Genomic DNA, 20,921 nt, shown 5'->3' with positions numbered 1-20,921 from the left:
CCTTCACTCTACGTCAGAAAGAGTATAGCGTGACATAGGTTAATATGCATTTCGTCACTGTATATATATATATATATATATATACAGGGTGTCCACGCTAAGTGTGAACAGATTTTTTAAAAATATATCAATCACTTTATCCGAGATTAAATCAATTGCAATATAGCATATGCTGAAGGGCACTCCCTAGGGGGCATTAAGAGACTCCTAAGGCAATGTCTTAATTAACTTTCAATAATTAACTTTTTAATTATAAAAGCTACGAAGTTGCTCCAATGAGAACATCTGATCTCTTCGGTCACCAGATACCAAAGCCGTTTTCATAACAAAAATCCGTTCGATAGATCGTCCGCAAAAAATTCGTGAAGGAACGCCATTTTTTTTCTTTATTTTATTCATTGCGCATCTCTAGAGACGCGTCTTTCCTTCGCCCCCAATACGAGAGGATGAAAGAGCACACTATCGCCTCTTGCGTCCTGGAAAAAGATTAAAAGAAAACAGAAAATGCAGCCCAAGATAAGGGCAGTCGCGATAGAGTCATCCGATAGATTTGTGTTTTTGTTTTGTTTCCGCAAGTTAAAGCTAATCTTCGACGCATGGGGCGACACTGTGCTCTTTCACTCTCTCACACTGGGGGTAAAGGAAAGCCGCTTCTTTGAAGATGCGCAATAAACCAAATAAAGAAAAAATGGCGTTCCTTCACGATTTTTTTGCGGACGATCTACCGAACGGATTTTTGTTCTGAAAACGGTTTTGGTATCTGGTGACCGAAGAGATCAGATGTTCTCATTGGAGCAACTTCGTAGCTTTTATAATTAAAAAGTTAATTATTGAAAGTTAATTAAGACATTGCCTTAGGAGTCTCTTAATGCCCCCCTAGGGAGTGCCCTTCAGCATATGCTATATTGCAATTGATTTCATCTCGGAAAAAGTGATTGATATATTTTTAACAAATCTGTTCACACTTAGCGTGGACACCCTGTATATATATATATATATACTCGGAAGCGAAGATACCACTTGAGCAGCCAGCTTAAGCAGTTGTCCCGCAGGCGTTTTCTCGGCAAAAAACAAACAAACAAACAAACAAAAAACACTGTGCATTTCGCGTCGTTGGCCTGACGGGGAAAATCTCCTATCGGCAAAAATCTCGGGGGGCAAAAAAATCGGGGAAAATCTCCTAGCGGCACTTAGCGGTGCGTTTCCCGATTTAGACTAGACTTTAGAACCTATTACTACATAAAGCGTAGTTTTTCCACAGAAGTTAATAAACACGATACACAAAGACACAACAGCAGCACATACGAATTACTTGGTCACATTTACGTTTCCGCTCGTTGCTGACGCGCAGCTGCGCCAGCAACCGCTTCCGGACCGGCTTCCGATTGGTCAAGAGCGACGCGTCGCTTCCTTCATTCCCCACAAGCACAGAGGCGCCTTCCATAGATGAAAGTGTGTTGAGCGAACGCATTGCATTCTGGGAAGGTCCTGGCCACCGATTCCCAGTCATACCCCGCTTACCCATAACACATTTGACCAGAACACTCGTTCTCCCAATTTCTTTACCGCGAACTGATATGCTACCGTTGTTTGTCGGTTTTTAATTCGGTAGTTGGGAGTTCGCTGTCGCCATTCGGGCGCCAAAATGTGTGACCAATTTGCACAAATCAGTGTCATTCTAATCCGTATGTCGGAAAAGGGTTCCTGCCTCAGTAATTGTTTCTGAAGGGGAAATGGGGCAGTCGTCGAAAAGTCAGGCAACGGTAGGACTCCAAGCAACGCTTCTAGATTATCGGTTAAGTGTTCTAACGGTTACACCACGCTGGCACGACTTCGCGACGACTTGCCAAAGGGCTTCTTTCGGATGAGGAAGACACGCACTCACTCTGTTTTACATCTTTTCTTTTTTTTTTCTCAAACAAACAGACCTATAAACATATAGAGAACGAGGCAAGCGACATCTAGTAAACATATGCTGGCAATTAATCAAGACGAAGCTGGCACATGACACAAAGTGTCACACGGTTAAAAGCACTGAAATAGCGATATAGTGCAAAATGCTGTTCGTAGCTGCTCTTAAAAAATGTTCCTAGGCGCGTGAAGTTTTGTATTGTGTATTTGCGTGTGTGCGCGCGCGCGTTTGTGTGTCAGACAGTACAAGCAGCTCTGTAATAGGCACAGCCTACGTGCGACGAGTAATGGTGCCGGTACGACGCTTTCAGACATATGTCGGCACAGTTCCCTTAGAAGTCGGCCCAGAACGCACATTCCCCCAAGGCGTTAGTCGTGACGTTGCCCACCTCTGTGAGGCCGACAACGGCGATCCCTTTCACCGCCGCCACCACCACCACCATGCCGGTACGAACGTATTTCGTGAGACGCAGATCAAAGTTCCGTGCATCTCAAAACCCCATGTCGTGGTCATCACCTATTTGATGATGATGTTGTTGCGTATTGTGTGCACTGCACATGGTGGTGGCGGTTACGCCAACAGCTTGCCGTTGTTGGCCTCACAGATGTGGGCATCACGATGACCGTAGCTGGAGATGATGACAAGAAGATGAGGGAGTGAAGTAGGCAGGCCCGGTGGTTTTGTGCATCTTCCGATTAGAAACCCGAGTTGGGCCTGAGTCAATATAAAAGCCTCCAAGGCAGCCTCGTTACGCAAAGAAAGCGACTTGTATTTTGGGCCCTCATCCGTCTCGCGGAGAAGGTGCCGCTGGGGTACAAAATGCCCTGCAGGGTATCGTTTCAATCGAAATTTGTGCTCGATGCTTGCAAGGATCATGGCAGCGCGCAGGATATATAACGCGTGTAGAACTAGTAACAATAATACACTAGAACGATAACGAATGGGCGTTGAGATGATGACGGGGGCTGGGTCCGACGAGATGCACATGTGAAAACATGCGAAATGTGGAGAAAGAAAAGTAGCCACGCTTCCACGCTAGCAGTGCGGTTTGGAATGCAATGGCACCCTGCGTATTATTGCGCCTGCACACGACGATTACCGCGGTATGCCTGGGAATTCGTACCTACTTATGTGCGACTGAAGAAAGTAGTTCGCAACCTAGCTACCGCTCACTTTCGTGCCCGTGGACTTTAAATAGCATTTCCCTCTCTCCATCCTTCAGTGATCACTAGAAAGAAATGCTCTGCGCTGTCCCCATCAGGTCAGGCAACAATGCACTCGTTTTTTATTTCTTGTTTTCATCTGCTTCTGCCTTGAGGGACCATGCTTCTTCCGCTTCTTCAAAGCATTCCTATTGGCACTCCCAGACGCATCTGGATAGGACATTGGCGAGCTCATCTTGTGTTTGCCTCCAGGCATTCCTTTGGTCGCTCGACAACGCCACTACACGTCGAAATCAGCGATTGCTGTTTTGTGGCACGTTCCGCTTTGTTTCGCTGAGGCATGTTTAACAACATGCGGCAAGACGAGGCCTAACACTAGAATTAAAACAAAACGATGCCGTCTAATATCGTGTTGTTATCAAACTTCGTTTTGCGTAACACAATGGGAACTTTTTCTTTATTGAAATGACGCTATCATTCTCTTGTTGTAATATTATTCTTTTACTTCATTATTGTAACGAACGTCCTGGGGGAACAGATGCGTAGCCAAACACCGTAATAAACATGTAGTACCTAGATCCATTCTGGTCCTATTTTCTTCATTGTCTTTTACGTTTTAGAGACGCCGATGGACCAAACACATTCAATGCAATGTGTTCAGTGCCCCGGCAAAATTGTGTCCGATGTCGGAGGCTTCTTAGTCTCGACAGTCATCCTTCATGGGATGCAAGTTGTATAAGAATCAGCTTTGATGCGCATCCGCATATCTGTCGGCGCTGGAGATGTTCCCGGGAACCGACACCTGTAACACATGTATCGTAATCAGTTGCCGAGATGCAAATTGCTGTACTCCATCTCCATCCTTCACGCAAGCAATCAGCAAAACTATTTCTTGCTCACAGCATAATAGTCACCAGAACGAAATAACGGGAACCTTACAACAGTTATGTAAGGTTCTGAGAGAAGCAGTACATGAGAACGGAAAGCGCGATAAAGGAGTGGGATACGGGTATCTTATTCTGGGGGCGTTCGAGGTTCTGCCTCAGTGCTCCTTATATTGCGGTGCCGTCGTTGCCTCTTCATAATGGGCGACCAGTGCCTTCAAGCAAACTTTAATGTGAGGTTGCTGAGGGAGGATGCTTGTCACAGTGGTTGTGGGAGACAGAAACCAATTTTACGTGCGCGATGCTGAAATCGAGGTTGGAGAGTGTAGTGACGTTAGTGCAGTTAAAGCGCCGCTATGGACTGAAAAAAGATGTTTATTTCATTCCGTATCATAAATCAACCTCACTGAGAGACTTGTTATGGAAAATATCAATACCGTCAGCGAGCATTATGCGCTTCCTTTGCACTATTCCTTCACAGTTTCGATCCAAAGATCAATGGGCGACGCCATGTTGCGAAATGAGAGTCAACAGGAGCCCACGCCGTGCACATCTCGCTGGCCACCGCCAGATGTAGAGCATTGCTGTATTCCCCCGACGGCGGCTGACGTAGTCGCGCGTTGCCGCCGCGCGAAGTGTGGTCGAACTATGAACTCACCGGCGGCGGCTAGCGATGCGCGGCGGTGCGTTGCGCGTCATTACGCCACGCTCCGTCGGACTTTAAACTAGCCTTTTCCATCAGCACGCGGGAGTTAGTGGTTAGGATGATAGCCTTCCACGCCTGGGCTCGGAGGCGACGCGGGTTCGAATCCCGGCGCCGGCTGCGCTGCCCGAGGTGTTCCCTGAGTTTTCCGTTAGACTTTCCAGATCAACTACGGGACAGTTCCCCCTGAAGTCGCTCCAGGACCAATGTCCCCCACTTCTTCCTGCTGTCCTCTCTCCATCTGTCCACGACTGTGCGCCGCTCATAGCCACAGTTGCTTCGTGACGCTAACTCGAAACTAAACAAAAAATATTGAAACTGAGCTTCACCACATAACACGTTGAAAACCAACTATTGCAACGAACGATACCGTTACCAGTCCTGATTCCTGAAGAGCGCGATGAAACCTGATAATGATAATTCGCAGCGCTTTAAGTCGCGAGACCGCAGTGGAGTCGTCGGTGTGTGGATTAGTTTTGGACACCTGGGGGGAAATTCTTTAAGGAGCGCCGGCTAAAGTTCAGCGCACCATATTAAACGGTCCTCGGAGAAGGCGGCGTGTCCAAGCAATTTGTGCCCTGCCACCTAGACGCTGGCGTCCTCGACACGGGGGGGGGGGGGGGGGGGGAGAATATGTTTATTGAAAAAAAAAGCGAGGGAAGGTTACTCAGGCATAGACCGACTTGCTATTCCTCAACCCGGATTGAACCCGCAACTTCGGGATCACGCGGAGTAGGCGGACACGGGCCTAACTGATCCACGGAGGCCGACTGCAATTCACATAATTGCGTAACTGTCACGATGAGGCGTAATCCCCCGGTTTCCAGCGAAAGAACAATGTCATTTGGGATTATGGTTGGTTTGGAGCGTGTTACGCGGTAAAGTTTTGTTTTAACAGTGCCAGAGACGTCGTTGAAGGTGTCGTCTTTTAGCAATAGCGTGTGCACGCATCACGTGATCACGTCAAGTTGCTGAAGGCGCCTGAACACCCCGAATCTTAGCCCAGTCGAAAATTTGTGCCAGAGGGATGGACGAGAGCAACCTCAGAAAAGAAGCTGACAACAAAGCGGAAGCTAATCGAGCCTCTTATCGGGTCCTGGAAGAGACAAATTTTGGTCGACCTATTGGTGGATCCGACGGAAATGCGTTAGCATTTAAGCTTGAAAACCCTTTGGGAACTCCCCTTCACAACGCTACACACCCTTCAGCGATCCTTCAACGACCCTTCACAAACGCTACAGAACCCTTCACACGACTAGAGATGAGAAGCCCCGAAAAAAACCAGAAATTTTGGGGAAAAAAAGCTTCCTTTTCGGTTTTTTTCCTCATCTCCGCAAAAATTGCCCAAAATTTCCTGGCGATAAAATTCAAATATGTAAATTTTCGTGCCTTCGATGCGTTCCAACCCGCCAACAGTGCCTGAGGTGCCTCTAATCCGCCAACAACCACCAACTTAGAGCTCCGTCTGGCTGCTCCAAGCAATCGCCATCGCGTTCACATAATGACGGAGTTCTGGTCGGAGTGGACGGGTTGTTCCAATTACCTATCGCTGAGTCGACAGCTGTCTCATGCGATGCTCTGTTCTGCATTTATGCCTAGGGGGTGAACACTACTAAAGATTCTAGCTCATTGTATGCTGTGGCTTGGCCGGCAATGCTTCGACTCAGCAGTAACCGCGTTTGTTTCTATTATTTGCAATTGTTCGAAAAAAAAAACCCTGAAAGAAACCGTTTATTTTTTTTCGAGCGATTCAAAATTTCCGGAAATTTTGCATCTCTACACACGACCCTACACAACGCTAGCGCAAGACAGCATCCGTAGCCAAACGAGCCTTTCGGGCTTCCTCAGCTTGGCGGCACCATCCTGCAGCCTCAGCCTTCTTTCGCCGCCGCTCTTCGCACAGCTTTCATAACCATAGGGCGCCCGGCAGATACGTCAACCTGTCGGCCACCACAGCTGCGCTGCCGACGCGCCAGCGCCATGTCGCGCGTCGCAGTCTGGACGCGCCCTCACCTTCCCTGCTTCCTTTTCCACTCACCGCGCATGCGCACCGCGTCGTGGCTACAGACAGACCACGTCGTAGACCGTTCTTGCGTAGCGAGGACTCTAATGCTAACGCATTAATAAGCACATCCGCTCTTACCGTGAACCTTTGAATAAGTATGAGCTTCTTTGAAAAGGCATGCGTTATTCTCACTGTTGGGTGGAAGTCAGAATAACTATAAACCATGTCGAAATAAGAAAGCCATATCAGAGTGCCCGGACAAAATACACAAACAACGGTATATGGCACGATGACGTAGCTTTAAAGTACAGAAAAAGAATGACGCGCGGGTGATGCTGGGCTTGTTCCCGCCACTGTTTATTTAATTATCACAGCGATGCGCGGTAACTAGCAGACATGAAATATGCAGCGCTAATGAACATGTGTAGCACGCGCACCGAAAGAGGCCGTGAAGTAAACCTAAATCACGGTAGAAGTTGCCACGCGTTGCACAAAACGACAAGCTCAGAAAGGCATTTTGAGCGATTTATCGAATATCACTTAGTCAGTCGGTGCATAGACAGGGAGCGCATATTTTATATGAACAGCTTCTGATCTCATCGAAAATCGCTTAGGACATGTGCAAGAATTCATTGTGCTTGCTGCCGGTCATTTGACTGATCCAAGTGAAGGGTCGTGAATGACTTTTATGTCTTCGCCGACAAATGACTCTGATGGGCGATTCTTTCTTTATTTGTTTCTTCCCTTAACACGTGCGTGCATTCTGCGTGAGGCTTTCCTTCATTAGTGGCCACATGGAAAGCCTCTTCCTTGCACGCTTTGGACTCCTACTTCCCTGCGTCAGTGATAAATGCTCGCATCTGCCTCGTGTTCTCGTTATCCTGTCCGTTGGACTAGGTAGCCAAGATGGCGCTGAGGAAAAGCAGGACAGAACAGAGGCATTTGTCGGCGTAGTGAGCAGTAAACAAAAATGAAGGGCAATAAACAGTCAAGTTTATAATGAGAGGTAGTGTTCAAATACCTGAAAATGTTGTTGTCGCGTTCTGTTAGGACCTATTGCCATTACCAGCATATCCTCGCTAGATATACTTGTTTGAAAGAAGTGAATTGTTTACTTGTAGACTTGATATATATATATATATAGTTGTTTCTATCGTTGTGTCGCTGCAAGAAGCAAAACATAAAGTTGAAGTGTGGCATATTGTAAAGCTGAAATTACGTGAATGGTACACGAGAATCCAAAATCAAAGCTAAAGATTTTAGCATGAATTCATATTTTAGTATAAAGATAATAATATGTGATTGTAATATACATCATTCTACAGTGTTTCTCTGTACATGTTGAATATTGGATTTTGAGTTTTGATGTAGTCTACACGCTGATTGAATAGGTGTGTGACTCTGTCTTGAGTTGAAGTGGGTAAAAGCCGAGAAGTAAATCGCGTTTTTTGTTTTTGCGTAAAATTTTTGTTGTGGAATACGACCTGCCTTTTTCTTCCCTGCCTTTTTTCCCTGTGCAACTCACGGACGTGAGGTATCCTTCACTTCTGTCTTGTCTCGAGTATGTCGTTACGAGGGTAGGACCTCGATATTCCCTGTTACGAAATCCCAGATCTCGAAATACACGTTCTCGGAACAAGGAAAATGAAGGAGAATGCTCGGTTGCTTCGTAAGATGACATGCGGCGTTTAAGAACACGACATCACTACTTAACCACTCGAAGTCATGGGGTTTCGATGTCTGTCCAAGTCGTTCTAGCAAACGAAAGGCACATTTTAGTGGCCGTTAGGCTTAGCTGGGCGAACACGACGGAACAGCGCGCTAGTTAGTTTATTATTAGGTTAGTCAAAGTTCGGTGTTGACATCTGTATGCCCAGGTTAGTCCAAGCTCGCTGTTGGCAGTTTTCCGCGCACGACTGTGCATTTGATAGTGACTTCGATTAGTTAGTGGCATTTGACTTCGATCGTTATTGTGAAGGGGCTCGTTATTTTATTCCCCCCATTCCACCAAGCACTGGGGTAGAGTATCGCCGGTTGCGATGAAACTCCCCACTCTCCAAGGCCGAAAATAAAGTTGTTGTTGTTGTTGATAGTCAGATAACATTTATTTACAGCAGTTTATTTTGCAACGGGGATTTCGATCACATCTATTTCGAGGTACACTCCGTTACAAGAAGTAGAGTTAGAAGCAGCGTTACTCTGATAGATTACGGTGGCAGTAAACTTCCCTGCGGAATTCACTCCCAATTTGGGGAATTTCGTGTAAGACACTGTAGCTCATTATCGGCCTTCGTCTCGGTGGTTCGCATAAGGGCGTTACCATCTTGTTAGCCTACTCAGTTCGCATTAATCGATTAACCGTAATCCGGACCTGGGTCATGCATTTCGCATTTTCTTGGTGGCAGAAAGCGCACCAAAAGTTTGTGGTGAAGCGTCACTCAAATTGAGCTATACTGAGCTCTAGCACATTTGAAAGGAATGTGACAGTGTAAATCAAGTAAAACATGGAAACATTAGCTGCTACACATATTAGTCTATTGGGCGCTACTCATTTCCTTCACAGTAACGTGAGCCAGCTAGAACCATCTAAGCGTTTTGTTGCACCCCCTTCGGTTCAACTATCGAGCGGATTAACTCAATTAACTTAATTAACTCATAACTCAATCTATCTTCAAGTGTGTTTTCGTATCAGCCTTTTTCGTATCTCTCAGAAATGTGGACTGCGCGTAGAGAGGAACAGGCTAGAGTGTAGAAATATAAAGGCTATAACCTAGAGAAGTTGTAAGATAGTAGAATTATTCCTCTGAATTAGGTCAAACGATACAGATAAGATCGAAGATGCATCTTTGCGTTACTTTACCATCTTAATACGCTTGTGGAAGCATATGCGTATACCCATGATGCATCACATGTGTGAGTAATTGGTACAAAATGCTAAGGTGGTGAACTCTTCCCCTGTCTCACAGACTTCGATGCAGATGCCGCGGGTCTGTACGCTCTGAATACCTTGTTGGTCACAGCGGGAGTCGTCCTGTGCCTGGCACTGAGGTAGACTTCGACTTCTGCAATGACGGTAGGTGGCCTCGGGGCACAAACTGATTATGCCCAAGTCAGAAAGTATCGTGTACGCCATAAAAAAAAAGAAACAAAAAAGGAAAATGAAGGCTAACTGTCAGTATGTGACATCTCAGCCCGAACATTCCTGACTCCTTTCTTAAGCTCTGACACAGCGCAAATAATATGGTGCTTAGGATGACATGTCAGAGTTACTGTTTTGCATTTTGTTCTGTGCATGTTTGTCTACTGTGTCTTCTGAGACGGGAAAATGTAGGGTAGCATGTAAGGGTAGGGTTCTGTAGTGCGCTATCAACTATGTTTCGTTAGAGCAGCTATCTGCTGTCTTCCACAGTGAATAAATCAGGCAGTGTGTGAGTGTCACATCCTTATCATTGCCTGTATAATGCGCAGACTTGTACGTATTGCGTGCCGCACCGCGTACCCTACCTTGGTATTGACGTTGATGTTGACGAAAAAAATAATGGGGAGAGATACCGTACCTTGAGTGCCGTACTCGGGATACTGTATCTTAAAATATCTTGCTGGGTGAGTGTCTTGCTCAATACCTTGTCAGAGAGGTATCTCTATACTCTAGTTATGGCACAGCCTCAGTATTTTCTACTTTATACCATAATTATTTTTTGTTTGCGCGGTTTCCAAATTCTTTATGCAACCATTATACCGCATCTAGTTAACCGTTCCCACGGAATATTTCCCGCGTGTCTCACAGCCAGTTTCGTGCTTCGAGACATTGACTCTTCGTGAGATGCCGTACCATCAACTGCACCCGTGGTACGCCTCTTTACAATCCTTGTTACGCTGCTCAAATAAGAAGAATATCACTGCGAGGCATTTTGAAATGTAACTCCTACTGCAAGCTAATAAAGACTAAAAATTCTAATAAATTCTAATAAAGTTCTTAAATTAAAAATCGGTAATCTGTTTTGAGAATCGATCCTCGCGTATTCTCAATGTGCCTTGAATGTTCATCTTGGACTTATAGTACTTCACTGTAATTACATTCACTTCGAAGCATTTGCATGTTTTACGTTCTCCATTCAGTATTGAGTATCGTAAATTAGATACTTTTATATAGTATCCTAAACATGTCTGATAAAGCTTGTTGGTGGTGTAGCCAAAGTCGTACTGAAGACTGGGAAGTGGTGGGTACGAATCGTACCACCAGGCTGTGCAGTCTGAGGTTTTCCTTGTGTTTTTTCCGAAGACTTTCCAGACGAACGTCGGCACAGTTCCCCCTGAACTCAGTCCAGGGCGCATACTACCCCCCCCCCCACCCCCTGTCCCCCACTCCTTCCTGCTGTCCTCTCTCCATCTGTCCACCTCTGTACGTGGCTTATAGCCACAGTTTCTTCGCGGCGTTAACACGGAATGAAAAAAAGTGACGGGACCGTTTCCGTTTCCCTCTTGTGACTGTTGGCCAAATGTCTTGACCATCCTTCTTACTCCCTTAGCACCGTCACAACGGGTGATAGTCTATAGAAACAACACGCAGAAGTCATCCAATGATTAAGGGCGACAGCGCTCATGAGAATATGATGTCAAGGATAGTGAGTTCCTGAATGACATTAAAACACAATAATAAAACCGCATATGCTTTTCATGGAAGTGCCCGAGGCTGACATTTTAAATGTGACATGTGGCGTTTTTTCCTTCAAGGGTTTCATTATGTCCTCATTAAAGAACACAGAAAGAGAGCGAGAGAAAGTGTGTTCATTTGTGCTACCTGACTGCCTGCTCATGAACATCGTCCTGGAGTTAAACCTTCTCAGTCCCCTCAAAACTCCTTTCTTTCCTTCTCCGTACTCCTTCCCGCACCTTTGAAGTCACGGAGTGCAGTCTCCAAGTACCCTCTGAAAGGCACTTGGAAAACTTTTCTTGGAACGTTTGTCTTGATATCAAATTGGGTAAAACTCTCAAACAAAATATGTGTAATGATCACAGGGAAAACTTGCGTAAAAGTATAATTATACAGTTGCAACTAAAACCTCCCTTCATTGTAACATTCTCCCAGCGGTTGAAAGGAGGCTACTGGAGGTGCTGTAAATGAAAGGATCGAGTTGTTAGTATTGAAAGCATTTACTTGCCTTATAATTACTATTGAAATAGTTATGTTTTATTTTGTGTAGTTATTCCATTTCAAGTTAGGAAGAGGAGAAACATATGACGCATTCTCAACATTTTCGACCAATTCTTCCCGCAGCAGCAAACTTCGAAGCACAACTACATGGTACACTCTCCTCGCAGAAGTACGCGAAGGTCGCTGAAATGCCCGTGCGGATCGCATGTTTTCTTTGTCTCCTGCATATAAACTCGAGACCGTGTTCTGAAGTGGAGTATTATGTACAATACAGTATTCCATGTTGCGCTTACTTATTGGTCTTTTCTATTTACCGCAGAAAGAACATTCGTCTTTGAAGTGGCTGAACGGCAGATGAAGAAAACAGCTTCCTGCCGGTGAACGCCTTAGGCGGAGGGGCATCATCAGGCAGTGTTGTTTACGAGACTCGGGCAAGCATTCACGCAGCAAGACTCCTTAGCGCAGAAACGCGTCGCTGTGCGATGCGAAACGTAGAATGCAATGATCACAAGTGCAGAAAGAACGCTGCAGCATTTGCCAGACACACAAGGTGCGCTCGGGAATGAACTTACGTACTTTGTGCAACGGACTCGGGCTGTGTTTTGTTTCTTCTTTTTCCCGTGGCGCCGTGCGAGCGCTTTCCCGTGTCTTCGAGGTATGTATATTTTAGGAGCGCATCTACCAACCGGCGGAAAGAAAATAAAGGGCGTTGTATTTATGGAAGATAGCCCCTCTTTCATTCTCATTGCATGACTTCGGGTTGTGGCAGGATGATGTCCGCTATATGCAGCGTGCGTGAATGTTCAAAAATAGGTTAAAGACGACGCGCGCGCATATGAATACAGGGCAACGTCGCACTGAACTGCACTTTCCGGTGCGGCCTGTCACGTCGTTTGTGTAAGCAGTCTTTGATAGTCTCGCCACTAGGGGTCTTTAAAGGTTTTTAAGTGAATCACCAACCAGCCCAGATTTTAACACTTTTTAATGTCTGAATGCTTCATGGTTCCGTCATCTTCTGTTTTCTAATGGATTAGACAATTGGACACGGAATAGACAATTTCCTACCCCTGCTGTCCCTTATTACAACAGCAAGAACAGTATTTTATTCGATGTATCAGCGAATCCCAACCTCAACCTTTTCCGTCTGCTTACTCTCTGAGGATTGATCAGTTTTCTTTGTGGTCAATTGGCTAAATTGCCTCCATAAGCGACCGCTCATCGAGTCATCAATAAGTAGCTACCAGGTGGTAAGAAATCAAACGCATGGCATAACGTTTCGTCAGGGCCAACGCCTCCAACAAGAACAGGAAGCCTCCAGAGTGCTGTTGGCATACTGCACCAAAGCTTACAGGTCTCACAGGAATTAGTAATTACTGTTGTTGCCTACTCCCTGCTTCCATTCTTCCAGCTACACGACGGCTTCTCCAAGGGAGCGTTGAACTGTACGAAAAACTACTGGAATACGCTTTTTTTTTGGGGGGGGGGGGGACATGCCGCCACACTAATACGCTGACACACCTTACGTGTAAATCTACTCCAATTACCCCATGTTGCCGGGAGGACACAAGAAGGAAAAGAAGTTCAAGGGTACGGTCTTCCTCATCATCACTTATTCAAATAAAGTTATTGTTGTTCCGGGAGTATGAGTTCCTCAGTCAGTTCCTCAGTCTACCCGTATGAGATTACCTCCACAATGAAGCATTTACACACATACACACACACGCGCGAACACACACACGCACACGCAAATCACATAACTTTCCCTAAACATGTCAAACACTGTAAACACCGTAGGTTAATCGCCTGTGTAGCGCCACAAAGCAAGTGTGCGAAGCGCAATAATAAATGTGCAGCATGCTGGCATATACTCACTCCAGAATAAAATTATTATTTCTTCATCTCGTGTGGCTCACATACCTGCAGTGTTACGTATTTAATTTGAGAAAATAACTAGATCGCATTCTGCAACCTATGTAGGCTAAGGCAATTCTATCTTGCCAGAAATGCTTCAACTGCAGCACAAACACGGCAAAGCGAATTCAACCTCCCCTTGTTATTTAACCAACCACCACCAACAACAACAACAACAACGGCAAAGCGAAGTCGGTATGATACGTGTGGAGTGAAATGAGTGACTATGGCGATATCTCGTCGCGTTTTCAATATATTTTCGTTTACCTGTTCCAAAAAACACGACGCTTTGTTTATCTGCTCCGAACAATAATGTTGCAAAAAAAAAAAACACAGTTTGAAATGTGCTATCAACACGCTCACACTAGTTTTGCAAGCGATTGGAATGTAACGCTTCTGAGACTGAAACACACAACAGACGAACAAAACACAAGCCTCAAGGTTCCTAAGAAGAAGAGCAGTTGAAATATGGCAGCCGTCGAAAAAGCGAGGCAGTGGTGGGATTTCGACAACGCATCGAGAGCAGAAATCGGAACCCAAACTGAACCCGAACCGAAAAGCGCTAACAACCCGTATTTTTCGCCGAACCGGAACTGAACCAAACCTTTTTTTTTCTCCCGTTGAACCGAACATGAACTGGACCGAAATAAATTTAGGGGGTTACCGGTTCGCGAAACGGTTCAGACGAAATGTGCGTTGTGAGAGATCGGGCCTGCGATTTACACAGCTCATTGAGCCGCGTTGCCAAACAAATTTGAAACCGAAACTGAACAAAACAAAATTGCAACCCAAGTGCGCGAGGTATTTCCTCCCCGCAGCAATTGGTTCGTTCAGCTGTGCTAGTTTTCAGGTCATCCTTTTGGCACTTGTAGGCTTCATTGTACGCGATTTTTGTCGTCCAGCAACCCCAAGTTTTCATTTTAGGCTGTGAAAATAACGGCCAGTCCTTGAGCAGGATGTAACAGGGTGTATACGATGAGTGAACATACAAAAAGTACAGTGTGCTACCGTAACATTGCACCTGAAATGCAGATTTGTAACGCGCAATGTTTCTGTGAACCATTGCTGTGTCGGCAACAATAACAACAACAACAAAAGTACATTTGTGTTATTTGAGAAGCGTAAGGATGTGCTTGCTTTTAACCCATGTCAATCTGCTCAAAATTCACTTTCCTGGACCAGTTCGAACCGGTATTTTGCGCTGCTGCAGAGCTGAACCCGAACCGAACCAATATACACGAACCCAAACCGAAAAAAAAAAAAAGAAACAGTTCCGATCCCTGATCGAGAGATGCGTGGTTGATATCTCGGCGCTTTCTTGCTTTTTCGATGACTGCCACATTTCAACTGCAAGTCACTGTATGTCGGAATCTAACTTCGTAGAACGCATTATGCAGTATATGTCGAACATACCTGTTGGTGCTTCGATAGTATGAGCTAAAAAAGTTAAAAAATGCACAGAACAACACATTCCTAAATATTCGATTGCGCTTAGCTTGTCAGTTAGCGAAATTGAGTAAGATCATCCCATCAGTCTGCCTGACTAGCAATACTTTTCCCGTTACCAATTTAAAATGTAGTGGGATCGTTACTTCGCTACTGAAAAAAGTAGCGAATATGAAATAGTAGCGGCGCTACTAGTATCGCCGCTATGTGCGACACTAGGAGGGAAACCAGGCAGGACGAGTTTCTCATAGCTGTCGAAGTGAAGCACAGCAGGTTCACCAAACGGACGAGAACACGATGCCCCTCTCCACACGTTTTCCACACCATTGCGCCTTCCCGGTTCAAAGTAAGTGACTACTGTTTCTTTGATTTTGAATCGTAAATCATCTGCGCTAATGAATTGATTTGATTGCGGTGTGAAACGATCTTTTTTTTTTTTTTTGGGGGGGGGGGGGGGTCTCCGCAATAGCGGCACGTGTACAACACGGATTAGAGTCCATGTCAACTACTTTTGTGGACTTTTGGTATCTTTCTTATTAGGTTGTTCTGGAACGCTCGTGAGTTTTTTCATTCCCGGTGTCGATGCATCTCGCCTGCGGTACAGAATTATATCCGCGTTTGCGTATCGAAATGGAGGCAAATGCGAAGGTACACCTAATTTATTCCCTCAAAAGAAGTGAAGAGATCATCTGACGACGACGTACCCACACTCTGGCAACGGTTCTCCACGAGTGTTCCACTGAATTTTCTTCACAGTTGAAATAATTCCCACTTTTAACTTTGCAACAGCAAATTGAAAAAAAAAGAAAAGAAAGCAGGTGCAGCATGGGAAAGGACGGAGCAAGATTAGCCATGACGCGCGTATCACAGCTGCGCCACAACATGCGTATCACAGTTTCCCAGTTTACACCGATTTTGAATATGATAATAATAACAACAAGAGAGGGCGACGGCTAAGCTAGTATTATTTTCTGAATATCCTGCAACAAAAGTATGGTAGAGCCCTGGACCGGCAATCCAGAAGATGTGGGTTCGACTCCTACAGCTGGCTAATCTTTTCTGTGACCTTCATCTTTCAAAAGTATGGTGTTCGTCCACTCTTACCTATATCAGTAATTTAATTTCAACCAATTTTCGTCCTGTTTTGTGTGTGCCTTTTGTCTGTGTTTCTGGCTGCGGCGGTGTGAACTTGTTGCAGTTCGTCCTGTTTTGTGTGTGCCTTTTGTCTGTGTTGCTGGCTGCGGCGGTGTGAACTTGTTGCAGTTCGTCCTGTTTTGTGTGTGCCTTTTGTCTGTGTTTCTGGCTGCGGCGGTGTGAACTTGTCAACCAAGGCAACCACAGCAGCCTCCTGCTACGAACATAAGTGTGCTAACGCATGGCCTATTACGCCTTCAAAACTACATGGTTTAGGCGCGTTATGTTGGTTGTCTACGGTACAGGGTCATCTACGGGATTATGAAGCGATACCAGCGAACATTCACCTATGGCAGCCACGTGGCGTCGCTTGCAGTCAGCACAATTGAGCTACGTAATTCGTCAAGGACGCTGCATGCCAGCGTTCTTCGCATTCCTTTCACCAGCGTTCCATCATTTGATGATATCTGCGTTATCTCATTTGTCGGCGCAGCTATCGCTTACAATGTTTCGTGTGCTCTTTGCTAGGAGAAACGGGCGTGTGGTCATGTCTGCTTCCCTTCAGTTGCTTTCCCCAGGATTGGTTGGGATTGGTTTCTGGTTTGTGTTGTAGGGTTATGTGCGTGACTGTGTTCCAGCGTCCACCTGTGCTATTACCGAGCAAACGATCGCCAGAAGCGTGGCTTTCATGGTAAGCGTTTATGTTTCTCGAGCGATTGCTCACTCTACCAGAAGTTATGACGTGTACTGTTTCTGACAGCAATCACTCGGTACCGAAGTATAAATTATCCTTCTGATGAATGGATCCAAATCTGCAAGCTTTCTTAGGCACTTAAAGTCGCCTAAACAGATTGGGGAAAGCAGGCGTAAGTCCGCTGAGCGCCCAAGAAACCGGAAGTTCGAGGGAATTTCGTAACAGCTTCTCAGTGGCTAATCCCAAAGCCGAGCTACTAATGGTGCCTACGTTGATTTGCACAGCGTCAGCTGCGTTGAGTGTAGTAGTCGTTGCAGCGACTCTGAATTTCGGTCTGGCATGTGCAATAGCCGTTCTTGCGACTGCTTGGCGTTTCCATGTGTGCCTTCTTCACTGCCAGCTTATTCGCAGTTTTTTTTTTTTTTTTCAATTCGTTCCAAGATAGCATAGTGCTTGTAGAGACTCCGAAGCCGCACCGTCAATAAAGAAAGAAAATTCAACAAGAGTATTTCTAAACACAAACACTATTCCAAGCAATGTGGCAGTATATAGTCATCCAACAATAAAATGCAAAACATGAATCCCTTAAAAATTCCGCAGGCAGAGCCCTTTCCGAGAATTGCTATTCAGATTAGGTGGAACAGTACAGTATACATACGCATTGATCGTCCCTAATGTCAAGAAGCTGCATTTCTGACAGTCACGTGCCTCAGATTCGATTCATGATCCCAAGAATAAAGGGTAGGATCACCATATCTTCAATCTTCCACGTGCATCAATGGCACAGAATAATAGGGAGGAATTTGAGGCGGATAATAAGGCTTTCAGAGGAGCTTATCGAACATCGTGCACATCTTTGAATGCATTAGATTTTGACAATGTCTTTCATTTTCTTGAAATGGCGTTGTCTTCTCCATGTGAAGGGCACGCCGGCACAGGAAATTTTAAAATGTGTGTTGTTCTCTTGCCCAGGTGTACGCGTTGCATTTTCTTTGTTGCTCTTCAATTCATGATGATTCAGCCTGACGTCAGAACAGATGACGTATGCGTAGAAAGGGAAATAATCATGCATTAGAGTTGTTCCGAGTTATTTGTCGTTGTTGGTATTACCTCTTTTGCGTCAGCAAGGTGGCTGTTATTATTTCTTCAGACATATTGCCGTTAAGCGAGAAAAAAAAAAAAAAAAACACTAGGTGGTTAGTAACTTTCTTTGTTTGCGTTTCGGGTTGTATAGGTTAACTAGATTGAAATTAGTGTGTTCTGATTTTCATGGTTCTTCATAGTTTCCCGCGTACTTTTTGCGCAATCACAACTGCTGCATTTATCGTTCGAAGTGGATTTACCCACTCGAAATCGATTTCACTTGCTTAGTACTGCAGTCAATAATGAGAGTTGAAGTTTTGCAACAGAACAACAAATTTTCTGGCACCTTTTGGCTGTACATCACGCATAAAACGTGCGAAAAAGGCTGCGTTATTATATACCGTGTGTTCAGAGTGTAGCAACCATCGCTATCCCAAGTAGGACAGCCGTGGAGTTGCGGGCCTCACACTAGTGAAGCCAAAATCTCCATTTTATGTTTTCTTAAAACCAACCAACCAACAGCCATTGAGATATCCAGAAACTGTGCGCAACGTCCAGCAGCAGTAGTGGCAGAAAATGCACGGAATTAGAGTAAAGGGGCGAAAAGTTACTTGAGAAAATGTTTAAATGTTTGTACCAGCAAACATTGGGCCGGGCCGCCCGAGCCGTAGTGTTTTACATGAAGACATCACGATCTCCGATTTATTTGCTCCTTTGCTGCATTTTAGTAAAAGCAACGGTATGCGTGGTCAAACTCGTTCGCCTCCAACGACACGGCAAAGGCGGCGTGCGCCACCTCCCATCGCCGCTGCGCCTGGGGTTCTCTGGCTCTTTCATGGTACTGAGCCCCCCCCCCCCTCCACCTCCACACTAGCACAAGTCGAAGCCGCTAGTCTTCTTCGGTGCTCCCGTAGCTCTCGGTCGCTCGATGCTGGACTTTGGGGTGTTTTTGGGTTCCTCTCGAGCCGTCCTTTCTTCTGATTGCCGTTTCCTTCGATTCTGATCATATTTATTTTCATATATGCCGACATTCTGGCAAAATTTTGATATTTCAACTTTGCAAATTACTAAAATTTTGGTTAATGATGTTGAAGTCTATATCCTTAAGATCCAGATACAACCTCTCAAGCGCTTTCCAATTACACTTCAATCGGCATCCCTGCTTCGCGCGTTTATGGGACAGACTTCTCGCAAGGTATGCGTACCCCAGGGGCGGATCTAGGATTTTTCCGAGGGTGGTCCGCTATGGAGAAGTGCCAGGTGCATGCTGGGATTGGTCCATTGAAGCCTATGTTCAAGTCTCGAATTGAGGGGGGTCAGGGCATCCGGATCCCCCCCCCCCGAAATCCGCCCCTGGCGTACCCCTATATTTCCGTCTCTCGCGCGCACCCAGAGATTGCGTCAGCCGCCGCGACGACCTATTAGCTAGAATCTTCAACGTGTAAGCTACCTGGATTTAGCCGGTTGGTTGCTATCAGTTTACTACTAACATATTTATCGCATCATGAAATTGGCATAATTTCTTCGTAAATTTTGACGTGGCTACCAAACCGAACTTAGTTTTCACGTCAAAAATGTCACCCGCTTGGTTCGTGCGTGCAACACCACTTGGGAATGCACAATGATATATGCTTTGTCGTTAACGAGTACGCACGGGCTCGTGGTAAGAGCAACATGTCAGTGGCGTAGCAAGAGTGGCCCGGCTGGCGGGGTGGGGGTTTAGTGGGTTCAACACCCCCACTCCCGAAATCGTACTCTTGATGCAAAGTCCCCATAGGACCCCTCCCGGAATATTTTCTGGCCACGCCACTGTGACATGTACGTCTGTTATTTGTAAGTTTGCGAACTGTGGTTCTCGTGGACCATAAAAAAGTGCGACCGAAAACCTACGATGCCGGTTCAAGTCTTTGGCACCTATGTTTGAGATGCATTTGCGACCGCGTTCGATACGAGGATGGTACTGCACGCGATAGATGCATCACGTATTCTACAGTCTGCGTTTGACAATGGTTGACATTATTTTTCTTCGTTGATGGGTTGCCTTGGACAACAGCTATACCGTGCTCATTTTGCACCTTACTAACGCGGTTATTAGTGAAAGTTTTAATCATCACTATTACCAGAACGGTTGTGTATGCACTTTTGAGGATGCTCTATAAAAACGCTACAAAGAAACTGTGGAAGAAACAAACCGTCAAACCAAGTGTCATCAAGTGACGTCAGCCACTTCACAGCCACAGTTACCCACAGGGCCGTTAGCTATTAATGTTTTCGGAACCTGAGTTTTCGACCTTCTAACACTCGATATTATCAACCTCGCACCCGTCGTCGCTGCAGTTGAAATTAGAGCGACGCGTAACAATATACTCGTACTGCGCAGCATCAGCGCTGCATGTACCTTGATTAAATTTCGCAGTCTGCTCTGGGTCCTACGGTTTGGCCGTATTTATTGCCTTACCTACGTGTGCTTTCTGTGTCGGGTAGACACTGCATTCCTAATTAACTGTCTGGAACTTTCGGCTGAGAAGTATTCACGGTGGCAGCAGTTTGGCAACAGATGGTATGTTCGAATAGAGACTCGCAAAACCATACTCAGGTCAAAAGACACGGTTAATTTTCCCAGGTGACCTTCGTTTCCAGATGATCAAAGTTTGTTTGCGCTGAGCCACCGGCGGCTTCGAGCTACTACTCGAGTATACGAGGCAAACGACTTCAAATCAATCATTCTTTTGCAGGTCGATATCGAACATCTCCAAGAGCGAATTTCTGTTCCCGAAGCTTAAAATGGTCCAGAGTCGACAAGACCCTTTTCCAGAGCAAATGCCGTAGAG

General features: G+C 45.6%; 1 protein-coding gene across 1 annotated transcript in view; it reads left to right on the top strand.

Annotated features, from left to right (window-relative positions):
- LOC135383967 (uncharacterized) overlaps positions 1–12,545 on the top strand; it is a 72,309-nt gene extending 59,764 nt beyond the window's left edge. Inside the window, exons 4-5 of the mRNA XM_064613238.1 lie at positions 9,634–9,740; positions 12,142–12,545. Of these exons, the coding sequence (XP_064469308.1) occupies positions 9,634–9,719 (86 nt within the window). The 3' untranslated portion in view covers positions 9,720–9,740; positions 12,142–12,545. The remainder of the gene's footprint in view (positions 1–9,633; positions 9,741–12,141) is intronic.
- The last annotated feature ends 8,376 nt before the right edge of the window (positions 12,546–20,921 follow it).

The sequence above is a fragment of the Ornithodoros turicata genome, chromosome 2, assembly GCF_037126465.1.
Source record: "Ornithodoros turicata isolate Travis chromosome 2, ASM3712646v1, whole genome shotgun sequence".
NCBI classification, from domain to species: domain Eukaryota; kingdom Metazoa; phylum Arthropoda; class Arachnida; order Ixodida; family Argasidae; genus Ornithodoros; species Ornithodoros turicata.
The sequence above is the reverse complement of the archived record's forward strand: the minus strand, read 5'-3'. Positions and strand labels throughout refer to the sequence as shown.